The sequence below is a fragment of the Mchenga conophoros genome, linkage group LG11, assembly GCF_057382185.1.
Source record: "Mchenga conophoros isolate Kocher_MC1m ecotype Shallow Benthic linkage group LG11, M_conophoros_male_GT1.1, whole genome shotgun sequence".
NCBI lineage: Eukaryota > Metazoa > Chordata > Actinopteri > Cichliformes > Cichlidae > Mchenga > Mchenga conophoros.
This window is the reverse complement of record NC_140536.1, coordinates 9,532,865-9,545,218: the sequence shown is the minus strand read 5'-3', so window position 1 is coordinate 9,545,218 and position 12,354 is coordinate 9,532,865. Positions and strand designations below refer to the sequence as shown.

The 12,354-nt window shown below is 42.8% G+C and overlaps 1 protein-coding gene across 19 annotated transcripts in view; it reads left to right on the top strand.

Annotated features, from left to right (window-relative positions):
• rims2a (regulating synaptic membrane exocytosis 2a) overlaps nucleotides 1-12,354 on the top strand; it is a 158,636-nt gene that overhangs the window by 103,044 nt on the left and 43,238 nt on the right. For 13 of the 19 annotated variants that reach the window (XM_085290795.1, XM_085290793.1, XM_085290792.1 and 10 more), the window contains 5 exons: nucleotides 570-686; nucleotides 3,085-3,270; nucleotides 4,628-4,734; nucleotides 5,056-5,088; nucleotides 6,351-6,392. In XM_085290795.1, the coding sequence (XP_085146921.1) occupies nucleotides 570-686; nucleotides 3,085-3,270; nucleotides 4,628-4,734; nucleotides 5,056-5,088; nucleotides 6,351-6,392 (485 nt within the window). The remainder of the gene's footprint in view (nucleotides 1-569; nucleotides 687-3,084; nucleotides 3,271-4,627; nucleotides 4,735-5,055; nucleotides 5,089-6,350; nucleotides 6,393-12,354) is intronic. The other 6 variants (XM_085290794.1, XM_085290801.1, XM_085290803.1 and 3 more) reach the window with 5 other exon arrangements.

The following is a 12,354-nucleotide window of genomic DNA, read 5'->3' as shown; positions in this document are numbered from 1 at the left end:
GCACTGACACCGTGGCATGCTTTAAAAAGCCACATGGGTTTGTGGATTTGAGGTGTAAATCACTTCAGCTGACCTGTTCAATGTCAGTGCCGTGAGTGTTTTGTGTGTATGTGTATCAGTATACATTTCTTCTGCCAAAGATTAAATATATAAAGAACTGTTTACTTTCCCGTGGTGCATCATGTTGATTGGATAATAGCCATACATTTCATCCAGTATCAGCATTGCTCTCTCTCACCATCTCATTATCATATAAGCATTTAAATCTTCTAGAATAAATCATGTGCATGAATGCAGGCTTTGGAGAAGTTCAGTCTGTCTCTTGTCTTTTTACTAAAAGAGCGTCTGTTGGCCATACTGTTAAATAGATAAGTGTTTTGTGGTTGTGAAGTTTTGTCCAGCAGAGGTGGTTTCCCCTGCAGTCGTATGGGTACATTCAGCGCATCAGTGTACTTTTGTATTCAGTTTTGAGATCTGAATTCCAGCTTCTTTGTCATGTTGCCTCCCCCATGTGGTGAAACAAAATTTAAAAAATCGAGCGCTGACCAGCTGTGATATTTTCTCGGCAGCCGCAACCATCGTGTGTATCCGATCTGCCGCGAGGAAGCAGTCAGGTTACTGCGTTCCACTAGGATGACCCGTGCCTATTCAGAGGGCGCCTACTCCTCCGACTATGACTACGAGAGGTACTGACACGCGCTGCTGCGCCCGCCGTCTTGTGGTCTCCTGAAGTTGTTCTTCATCCGTCTTTAATTTATCCGTGATCGTACAGGTGATGACGGAAAATGATATCCTCCCTGATATCGGTTTTTGTTAAGGAGTCATCACGGCTCTGAGGTTGTGTGGCTGTACAGTTATGTTACACAACTGCCTCTGTACGATGAGGCTCAGAGCTATTTGTGTTGCTGATGTCGGCTGTGTAAGTGCTGGCTCGCACTTGACTGTTCCTTTGTTGATGTCATTGTGTACCCATGCGCATTATGCAAACAGCCATATGTTGATCAGTGGTGTTTGTTATTATTGATGTTGTCTTTTTTTTTTTTTTTTAATTTAACATGCTATTGACAGTTGCACTTACAGTCATCCATAGAGTGGCCTTTTGACTTCTTCTATATGGTCTGAATGGATTGCTGGGCTGTTTCAAGCACCTATAGAAAGGCCTACTGACACCCATCAATTCCCGACCCACACTGGTGCACCATGCTTCAGTCTTTTGCCTGCTGCCATCTGGCTTCCAGTCAGGAATAACGTGACATTTGTGCTACTTCTCTCCTCTCCAGGAGGAAAAAAAAACTGATGAGTCTTCTGAACTCAGCCCAAGAGCCCGACTGACTTTATAAAACTGTCACAAAGTTTCCCTAAGGCCTGGCTTGGCCCGACTTCAGGCTAAGCCTATAACCTAGATACCCATTAACAAGAGCTGTCCATCTATTTCTCTGTGTCTTTCCTTTTGTCTAAACTGACAGAGAAAGGAAAGTAGCCAACAGAGGACTACAGTTGATTCCCCTCCACTCTTCATATAGATAGTTTGTTTCTGTCTGCAGTCAGGCATAGTAAGACCTGAAAAGAAATGAGGGCACAATACAGACACAAAAGCCACTTGGATGAGGGAAAAAAAGAGTCTAGCAACAAAGAGCATTAGTGGAGTTGGAGCCTTTTACCAGATGTTTTAGTTTTGGGTGATTTGCCTGCAGAAAAGGTTTTTCATGGTTCTGTAGTTTAAGTGCAACCCTCCAGAGTGCACTTAAAGCAGGACAAAGCCTGTACAGTATGCAGCATGTAGGAATGAATACAGCAACTTTCCCGAGCCAGGAAAACAAACATTCCTGTGAGAATCTAGTGAGCAGAGCAGTTTGTGTGTTACAGTTGCGTCCACTGAATTACACATAATGTGATGCTTGAACAGACGTAACCTCACATCACTGAAAGATTCTTGGCCGTAGCACGTAATGAGAACGGGACCCGGTGATGATGAGAGTAAATGACTGTTGTATAGATTGTGTAAGGTCACTGACTGATGAGCCTTTATCAGGACATTTCCTCTACTGGACAATATTTCATACTTGAGAAGACTACAGACACTGAATGGCAATAACAAAATGGACTGATCTAATGAAATTATTTATAAAGTATTTGCTATCATTAGAACCCAGTTTGACTGAAGACGTTCCCACATATCTATAGTGTTTTCTTGCATTTCAATACTATTTTGTTCTGTATGAAAGTACAAAAACTATAAAATATTATTACTCACGGTGTGTGAATCGAAACTGGTAACATACATACAAAGGTTAGCAAACAGCATGCTCTAAAATCCCCTCTGCTTCTCAAGACTGAGGTGCCTTTTTCACTTCACTGTTTTTAATATGTGAATTTATTTCTTGATCAATGAATTTCTGTACAAATTTTTTTTTCCTCTCTGTACCTCGTCAGTAATTTTCCCAGCTGAGAAACCTCACCTGTTTTTTTTCCCCTACAGCTCTTCAGATCATCTGAATCTGCCTTCATTGTCACTGTGCCAAAAGTTCTTTTGCCTGGGCATTTTGCAGAATATAACAGACAAAATAATCCAAGTGCAGTCACTTTTCCCTCACATTCCCACTCTGGCTCAAACAGAATGCTCACCTATCACCTACAGAGAGACAGCACATAGTCCTTGTTCATTGCACACGTCTTGAGTACTTCACAGTTAAGTCACTGGTTCCACCAAGGACTGCAAAGCACACAGGAGCCACCTAGCACAGTCCATATTGTCTGCTCTTTAAATAAAGTAAATTAGCCTCATGTGGAGAGTCATAAACAATAATGTGTGTTTTAAGAGTTTAGGAATCATTTCATTTTGTCTTTATCTCTAGGTAGTTTTGATCACTACCTGCAAATCAGGCACACTTGACATAACACCCAATTAGCTTCTGACAAGTATCTATGCTATTGGTAGTAGATTGATTATACCAATTAAAAATACAGGATTCCACATGATCCTTTGGAGTTTTGAGGGTGCAGAAAATTTCTTTGCCCTCCTTACTGTCCGTGCCCTGCTGGAGACACACTGAGTGCCTGCCTGTCTCTCAACAACCTCTGTAGGAGCCACGGAGCCATGGATAGACACGAGTATCACAGCAGGTCCCGCTCTGCAGACCAGCGGCCCACTATAGAGCGCCACACGTCCCGCTCACGCTCCACTGAACGCCCCCACGACTCTTCGCTCATGAGGTCCATGCCTTCTCTGCCATCTGGGAGGTCCGCCCCCCCCTCACCTGCCTTGACGAGGTGTGACCCAGATCAGAGATCAGAGCCAGCCAACGTGGCATAGAAGCAGACAGTACTTTTTAGTTGTACACTCATTTCCCAGAAGCATAGCTTCACTGGAGGGAGAAATCATTTAAACAGAAAATGTAAACATTAATAAGTATTTCAAGATTTGTTTGGGCGATTTTTTTTTTGTTATTTTTCTTAATAAACCTTACTCTCGAAAAGCACATTTGAAACATCAAGGCTAATATTCTGCTTTTAACAAGGGATGTGCAGCATGTACCGAGGTTTTACAACTAGGGTTCGTGTAGACAGCCTAGCTAAAAGTGCTGTACTCTCACACTGAGCTTTAAATCAACCTGTAAGAATATTTCTACCTCCAGAGATGCTCTACCTCTTCTAAATGTTTGTACAGCTAAAACCTTTACAGGCTTAAAGCCGTACAGAAGCTGTCCCATGAGCTCCCACCCACCCCGACCCTGACTAACTCCCAGAATAAACCAAAAATACCACATCACACTCACCTACCTCCCACCCTCCTAATCCCCCGCTTCCCCGCCTCACCTCACCTCAGCTCACCTCACTCCACCGACCTCCACCTGTCACACGCCACTTTCTGTTTTGTCTCCAAAAGCACCAGTGGATGTGCTGTATTTTCTTTACACATATCCCGGGCACGATGACCCTGACACCGTAGCTAGCTTGCTGACTCCTTTTATTAAAAAGAAAAATTTTAATTTGGGACACACTGCTCATACGCTTGAGTGAGTATAGCAGTGATGGGCCGACATTTTACTTTGATTTCATTACTAACATCAACTGATGTCCTCGGATGGCATTCTGTTTTTACTTTTTTTGTCCTCTTTCCTCTTCTTCTTTTGTTTTTGAGTTGGAAGCCTGCGGGGACAGTCTGAACGCATGGTCGCACTGGTCTGCTGTTTCTGCATTTCAACTCTTCTCTCCTGCAGCTTGATGAGTCGACTTTACATGCGATTCACTCCTGGCATCTTTTATTGCAGCTCAGCTCCCTACAGTCGATGTAGCCCTCCACTTCCATGCCATGTGCCAAAACATCACCGCTGTGTGCATTGGTTTTATATTGGAGATAAAGTCAACAGCGAGTTTTCTATCACTGATTGATTTCTGCTGTGTCTGGCAGTGACTAAATTACATGTGACCTTACATATATTGTAAATAATTGAATGACCCCAGCTAACTACATTAAATCACGTATTGGCTCTCCATTAAAGAACATAGTTTTACTTTTCATGTTGCTCGTCTCCGATCAAATGTACGCTTTTCTCTTCTTTGCAACACCTACATCGAGCTCCTACTTTATGTCTCATGCCATTGTCTGCTACTTTTTGTCATATAGGGCACATCCGCGTAGTGGGTCCGTCCAGACCAGTCCCACAAGTACCCCTATGTCCAGTAGACGAGGTCGGCAACTCCCACAGCTTCCACCCGCAGGCAAAGACAGAAGTAAGTCACCTGGATGTCTTTTTTAAATTTAAATTACACGGCTACTGTCTACCTAATTGAATTTATTTTGAGCATTCATATATTCAGTATTTTAAAGCGATAAAGTTACTATTTTATGACCCGAACTTGTGGGTCACAAGAAGAGCTTTTTGGTTTTGGTGTCACTGACCAAAGGGATAATTATTATTAGCTGGTGGAACGCTTCGGTAGAAGTTGTAGAAGTCTCAAAAGTACAAGGATTTTTCATTGCTTTATGGGTTTTCACTTTGGCCTTCCATCCATTAACATCTCTGCTCGGTTCCTTTTCCATTCCTCTCTCAGAAGATGGAGACGAAGGAACAGAGCCTCGTGAAGGTCTGTACCTGAATGTTCGGGTTTCGTCTTTCGGACTGGGAATTGCTGCTCGAGCTGCACCTCCCTCCAAAAGCCAAAACCCTGTCTGCAACAGGGCGGGTAGCTCAGTTCAGTGGAGGCTAAACTTGATCTGTGCATACTGAATCCTCCTCCTCCAACCCCCCCGTTGCAGTTGTGTTTAAACGTGCAGTTAGAATGTCCTGTGCCATCGTGGTGCCTTGATCCTACTGATCGTACCAGTGTTGTGTTGATTTGTAGCCTTGCTGTTCTTTTGCTTTGCGTTACACACCAGATATCATTACTAACTGTCTGCAAATAATTCGATTTTTAAAACATTTGGACTGCTGAGATACGTCACCGAAGCAAATATTATGCTATTTTGTGCTAAACTCCACAATTTTCACAATTACAGCAAAACCTGCATTTGTTCACATTGTACAGAGGCATGTGAAGTCCTTAGTGTTACTCAGCACTCCTCTGGCAAATTGTTGCGTGTTGTTGTAATGAACTGTGATATGAAGCACTGTGATGAAGGCAATGATTGTTTTCACGTGTCTTTAAATTGGATGCTGTAAAAGGGTTGTTCTAAGCTTTGTGGGGAACGACTGAGATAAATCTGGAGAGAAGAAGCTCGTGCAGTTCTGGTGAACGTGTCAAAGTATTCATACAACCCTTTTATCACTGTCAGAGTCCACAAGGGCCTTTCCCTGTCTTCTGTACAGCTGCCAGCCAGCCCCGCTCTCTCCCCTGTGCTCTCGCTCTCTCTCAGTCCCAGTCTTTTTTTGTATCTTTGCCATCTTTTTATCACTCAAAAGCTCTCTCTGTGTCTGGACCTCTCCATTGCTCCTTTGTGTCACCTTTATTTGTTCTTCCTCTTCATACCTGCCCCCAGCCTCGCTTACTCCTGTTTTTTTTTTCTTCCTTTTTTCTTTGACAGGCACTCTGCCTTTTCACATCTCTCTCCTTTCTCTCACTCTCTCCTTCTTTTGCTCTGTGTTTTAGTCTATTTCTTATAGGACAGCGGCACTGCACGGGCAGAGGGGAAGCATTGATCCGACCCTGCGCCGTGGTTCCCACAGAGCTGTGTGACACTTGGCTTATGCTGAGCAAATCTGATTGTGCTTTTGTGTGCGTGTGGACCTTTCTACACTGGATCCATATTATTGTATTATTCCTGGGAGAAGCTGGAATATTGATATAAGCCTAGTTGGCAGATACATTAACTGTCCTGTATGTGTGTATCTGTTTATGTGTGGCAACAGGGGAAGAGCCCAGGGCGCCTGAACCCCAAAACGATCATCCAGGTGTGTTTATCACTGAGAACACGCGGCGGGTTTTTACTCTTGTGTCATGGCAGATCTTTAAAAATGAAACACGGCGGATGTGAGCCTCTGCATTTTAAGTGTGTGGAGTTTGCGTTTTGCTCGAGAGTGCTGTACAGTACACGCTGTTGTATAGTACATTCAAACCCAGGCTTGAATGAGCGGCAAGAGTGTTGGCAGAAACTGGAGTTCCCCACGGTTTCTACTTCCTACCTTCCCATCTGTTTACGTGGCACGCTTCTGTCCTTTGACTGTGTGGTGCTGTTACTCAACACTGTGACAGCTATAGCACTCACTGGCACATTGGATATTCATGAAAGGTCTCTAAAAGGAAACTGTATTTTTAAACAGGGTTAATTAATGGTGTCTTTGGATGGTAAGATGGTTGTATGTTGAGTTGTCAATATAACTGTACAACTGCATATTATAAAACTATGTTTTCTGATAATCACACACTGAGCAGAATAATTAACCAGTAGCTCACGGCAGTTCTATGCAATAACGCTTGCTGTGCACATCAGATCTTGTGGTATATGTGCGTATGTGTGCGTGCGTGCACACTTGTGTGGCATATGTGCATCTGCGTCTGGGCCCAAGTGGAATGAGCTGTGATATTACGGTGACGTACAGTGTAAAGTTTCAGTGCTGCACCATTTCATGAACCTCCATCTGTCTCCCCACTAGCAGCAGGCAGTGAGGAAAAACCCCAAGGCCCACCGGTAAATGGGAGGAAAGGCAAGTCTTCCGAGCAGTGTGATGGTGTGATTTTGCTGTGTGGGCTCTCTTGGTCCTTCTGTGACATTAGTTAGCAGCAGCTGTGGTCCTTGATGATGAGCTGCTCTCAGTCGCACCAAAGTGTTTTATTCGCCCAAGTTTCATCTCTCACCCAAAAAGCATGGTCCGTTCCTTCTGACTTTATTTGCGTGATCAAACTAGAGACTTGTGTGTAGTGTAACTGATGTTAATGCATACAGAGTGCTGTGATTGGAAGTTTGGTTGGTCTGCCCTTCTCTGCCTCCAGCGTGGCCTCAGAGCTCTAATCTGCCCTCTTCTTTAATACTAATTAATTCTGCTCAGCTCCACCTCACAAAGACAGAGCTCTCCATTTCCATTGTGAAATTGCCAATCATTTCAATTAGACATGGATTATTGCGCTCTTGTGCACACAGTCTTTTCATGCACTCCATTAAGACTGGCAGTCTCTTACAAACATAACTGGTGCTTAGTGCAAAGAAAATTGTCCTTTTTTGCCAAAAACAGTAATAAAAATGGCGTAATGGAGTAAAGGTGAATAGAGACATTTTTAGGATAGTGTTCCACATAAACAGCATTTCCTGCTGCCTGTGCATTACACTTTGCTGCAGTACTGCAGAGTGTAATGGTTTTTTTTTTAGTTTTTTTTTATTTGAGAGGCTGTTACCTCTGTTGGCCAGCAGATGGAGCAAAGTTCATAATGTTTGATAAGGAGCTGTCCTTGATTTCAGTGCTGAAGTAGTAAAGATGCCTTTTTCTTATCTGTTTGTTTGTTTTAATTTATGCTTGCAGCAGCTTTCTATTATTGGTACAGAGCATAATACACAACATGCTCATTATGCAATGTATCAATAAATGAAGACATAGAAAGTATTTTATAGAGAAGAATAAACATTTGCGCAGGAAGGAGATCTCCTAATGGTGTCAAAATCAGTGTGTGTGTGTGTATATCTATGTGTATGTCTTGCTTTAGAGGTGACATGGGAGGACCAGCAGCGAGGGCTGAATGGCTCTCTGTCTGATGGTGGGACGCAACCTTACCCTTCACTCACTGACACAGGTCGGTCGGTCTGATAGGGTACAAGTCTTTTTTACTCTCTCTCATATGAGTACATGAACAGTAATCAACGTATCTAACCAGACAAGTACCCGGTCAAAAAGAGAAAAGTGCATCAATCTTGCGTATAGGCCTCTTCATGCTTGTCTGATCAGCCCTGTACACAGCATGATGATTTCTACATACAAGCCTTTAAAAAAAGATTTAAAATTTGTCTTTTGAAATTCAACAAATATGTCTAAAGGTCTGAGTATCAAGCTTAACTGACTGAATATTTCAGGAACATTTCAAAGCTAAACTGAACCAGCTCAAAAACAGTCATTGCTTTACTTGTCATTTGTTTTATAGTATTTACTTCAGTTTGTAAGTTTAGCGAAGCTTGTAGCAATAAAATATTGCATAATAATAGTATCTACTATAGCTGTTTATTGCTCATGGACTCACTGAAAGTATTCTAATAGAATATGGTTTCTGTGAAGAATTGCTGACTTTGTCCTTGTGTGTCTGTTAAGGTTCTCAGTCATCCAGGTCATCGTAGTCAAAGGAGCTTGCAAAGAAAAGCGTCTGGACTTCTTTAAGTTACTTGAAGACGTTTCACCTCTCATCCGAGAAGCTTCTTCAGTTCTAAGGTCAAATGGCGGAGAGTCCCAGATTTAAACTCCTAAACACAAACTTAACAATGTGGTGTATGCTGTACAGTGCAGCGAGGAATGCCCAGACCTCCACATCGGAGAGACCAAACAGCCACTTCACAACCGTATGGCACAACATAGAAGAGCCACCTCCACAGGACAAGACTCAGCAGTCCATCTGCATCTTAAGGATAAAGGTCACTCTTTCTAAGATGCCAACGTTCACATTTTGGACAGAGAGGACAGATGGCTTGAAAGAGGAGTGAAAGAAGCCATTTACGTCCACTGTGAGCGACCATCTTTGAACAGAGGCGGGGGTTTACGACACCAACTGTCTGCCATCTATAATCCAGTTTTGAGTTCCCTTCCCAGACGCCTTAACGTCCACTCACATCCTGGGCCAACTGACCTCAGGAATTCGCATGATAAGGTGGGGCCAGGTTTCACAATGAACACACCCGAAAGCCTGGCTGATTGGGACCCACGCCCAGTTTCCCACCTTGGCTCAGGCGATTAGAGGATCATCAGGGGGTCCTTTTGTCCCTCTGTGGGGGGAAACTCCCACTGGGTTTAAATGTGGGACTCTCCACCATTTGACCTTAGAACTGAAGAAGCTTCTCGGATGAGAGGTGAAACGTCCAGATGCTTTTCTTTGCAAGCTCCTTTGATTTGTCCTTGTGTGGACTCTTTCAACTGGATTCTACCCTCACACACACACACACATATATATATATGTATGTATTAGGAGTGCAACAATACTCGTATCGATATTCAACCATTCGATACAGTGCTTTCGGTTCAGTACGCATATGTATCGAACAATACAATTTTTTTTTATTTATTTGATCAACTTTTCTTCTGACGATGCTGTCTGTGTTGAGCGCTCAGTGGATCTGCGTTCAACTACTCCGCCTAGGCTGCACTGTAGAGTGCAGATCCACTGAGTGCAGCACAAGCTAGCAAGACAGAAGCTAAGCTCTTTGCAAAATGGCAAATTGAACCTCCCCCACCCTGATTCAGATCTGGCGTTTGGAACTATTTTGGTTTTCATGTGAAGCATGACCCTGATGGTAAGCGAGTCATGGACTAAAGTAAAACAGTATGTCAGATGTGCCACGCAATGCTCAATTACATTGGTGAGAATTACTGTGTTAGCGAAGTTAGCTCGTTAACCTGTTGACAGCGTCCAGCCCCATGCACGGGGCGATCCGCGGTAACTCGTTAACGGAGATTTGCCGCGTTATGGCGTTAATGTCATTTTAACAAGATTAACGCTGACAGCACTAGTGGGAACACAACGAATATGACTGCACATTTACACCGACATCATCCTAGTGCAAAGACAAGTGGAAGCAGACAAAAACAACAAGCACGCATGCTACAAACTTTACCCGAGTCATTTAGACAGCCGTTAGCACATGATTCTCCTTATGGGGACCTGATATGTTTAATATGCTGCTGAGAATATAGCCCAGAAGAAGCGTATAGTATAGCTTTTATTTTGGAAAGAGACATTTCTCTGTAATAAACTATTTTTCCAAAGATGAGTGATTTCTCGATCAGATAGATTTTTCTATTTTGTTGTTTCAGCAACATTAAATTTAAGTTGAGTTAAAATATATATTTATAATTTTAATAAATGACAAATTAAAAAGGCATGAACATTTTTTGTATCGAAAAAATATCTAACCGTGACACCAAAGTATCGAACCGAACCGTCAATTTTGTGTACCTTTGCACCCCTAATATATATATATATATATATATATATATATATATATATATATATATATATATATATATATACATATAGAGACACACACGGACACACCTTTGATTTAACAGGAGGTGTCTTTGTCAGCCTCTGGATGGCATCCTTCTATTTTTCAGTCTCTTCTTGCTTGGTGTGGTATTGCAGTGCATCTTGGAGTTGACATTTTAAAACTATGAAAAAAAACCCCACAAAAGATTGTTGTTTTGGGGTTTTTTTTCTAGCGCCTTAAAAAATAGTGATACATTTTATAGATTTCTTACCCTTTATATTAATTTCTTTACTGATTTTTTTGTCAGCACTGTACAAATAACAGCGTTATTTAAATGACACCTGATCCTTGCCCATGGATGTATAGGAAGCATGAAATGTGTTCCTGAAATGTTCCCATGGTGGCACGCCTTCACCTTCCTTTAAGTTAAGCCTCATTTATGTTAGTTTGTTATGCCGCTTGCTGGTACGTTTTGACAACAGAACCAGATTTAGGATTGTGGCTTTAAAATAAAACATAAAACATCTGCTGTTCTGAGCTAAAAACCCAGTAGCTCTCTCAGTGCGTCTGCAGGATGCAGAGAGGCATGTCTTCAAAGCCTCTGCTTCCCACAGGCCAATCTGTGATGAACCTACAGCTAGCCTGGTCTTCAGTCAGTCTCTCTCACTTTCTCACTCCATCCATTTCTCATTTCTCTCCAACTCTGCATATTTTCTGTGTGTTTCCTGGAATGACTGACGAAGCTAAACCACACTGCTATTACGTTCATGAAAGCTAGCTAGGCAGATGCCTCACATTGTCTTTTAATTCATGTGACACCATATTATTCAAGCTAAGTGAGTGCTAATTGAGCTAAATGCAAATTCTCTGTATGTGTGTGTGTGTGTGTATGGGAGGGGGGGGGGGGGGGGGGGTGTAGGACAATGAAGGCTCTCCTGGTCGTTACTGTTGATTTGTCAGGTTCAGCCCCTGGGATAGAGATCAGATGGGAGGGCTGGAGAACAGAACAGGAGAAAAAAAAAAGGGGTCAGCATGACTCTAAGAGAGAAGGTTGGTAACAAACCGGACCCCAATGTTAAACCTGTGAACTGAGGTCGGGTCAGTCAATGAGCAGCTGTCTCGACGCGAGATCAAAACGTGTGAAAGTGTCTTGGTAGCCGCAGAGGAAACAGAAGCACACTTCATCTCTGGAGTTAAACAGAATATTTCGGGGGCCCGAGCGGAAGAAAGGAAGAACATGAATAATACAGAGACAAGTGAAATATGCGTATGAATACAATGTGAATCTATCGGAATCAACAGAGATGCCTGGCAGCAGGCAGTCGAATGTTGGTATTGTGTGACTTTTCAGAGAGATCTTGTGGCTGATGCTCGTGTGTGTGTGTGTGTGTGTGTGTGTGTGTGTGTGTGTGTGTGTGTGTGTGTGTGTGTGTGTGTGTGTGCGCGCGCCCAAGCGTACACTTTCGTGTATTTAAACCTCTCGCACTCTACCCAGGTGATGTCTCTATTTTTTGTCAGTTTGAACGTTCTCTTGGTGAAACTGTGTGAGGTAGCCGTCTCTCTTTTGTGTGCTCGCTGCTCTGTGCTTTCAGTTTTTCTTTTTTTTTTTCCTCTTTTTTTTCCGTTCATGTTACTTTTCCAGGCTGTTTCCCCACAGTTGCCCCATGCAGGTTCAAGTGACATCCACTTCTCCTTATATACCTCCACCCCCTCCCCTCTCTCCTCCTCTTCCTCCTTTC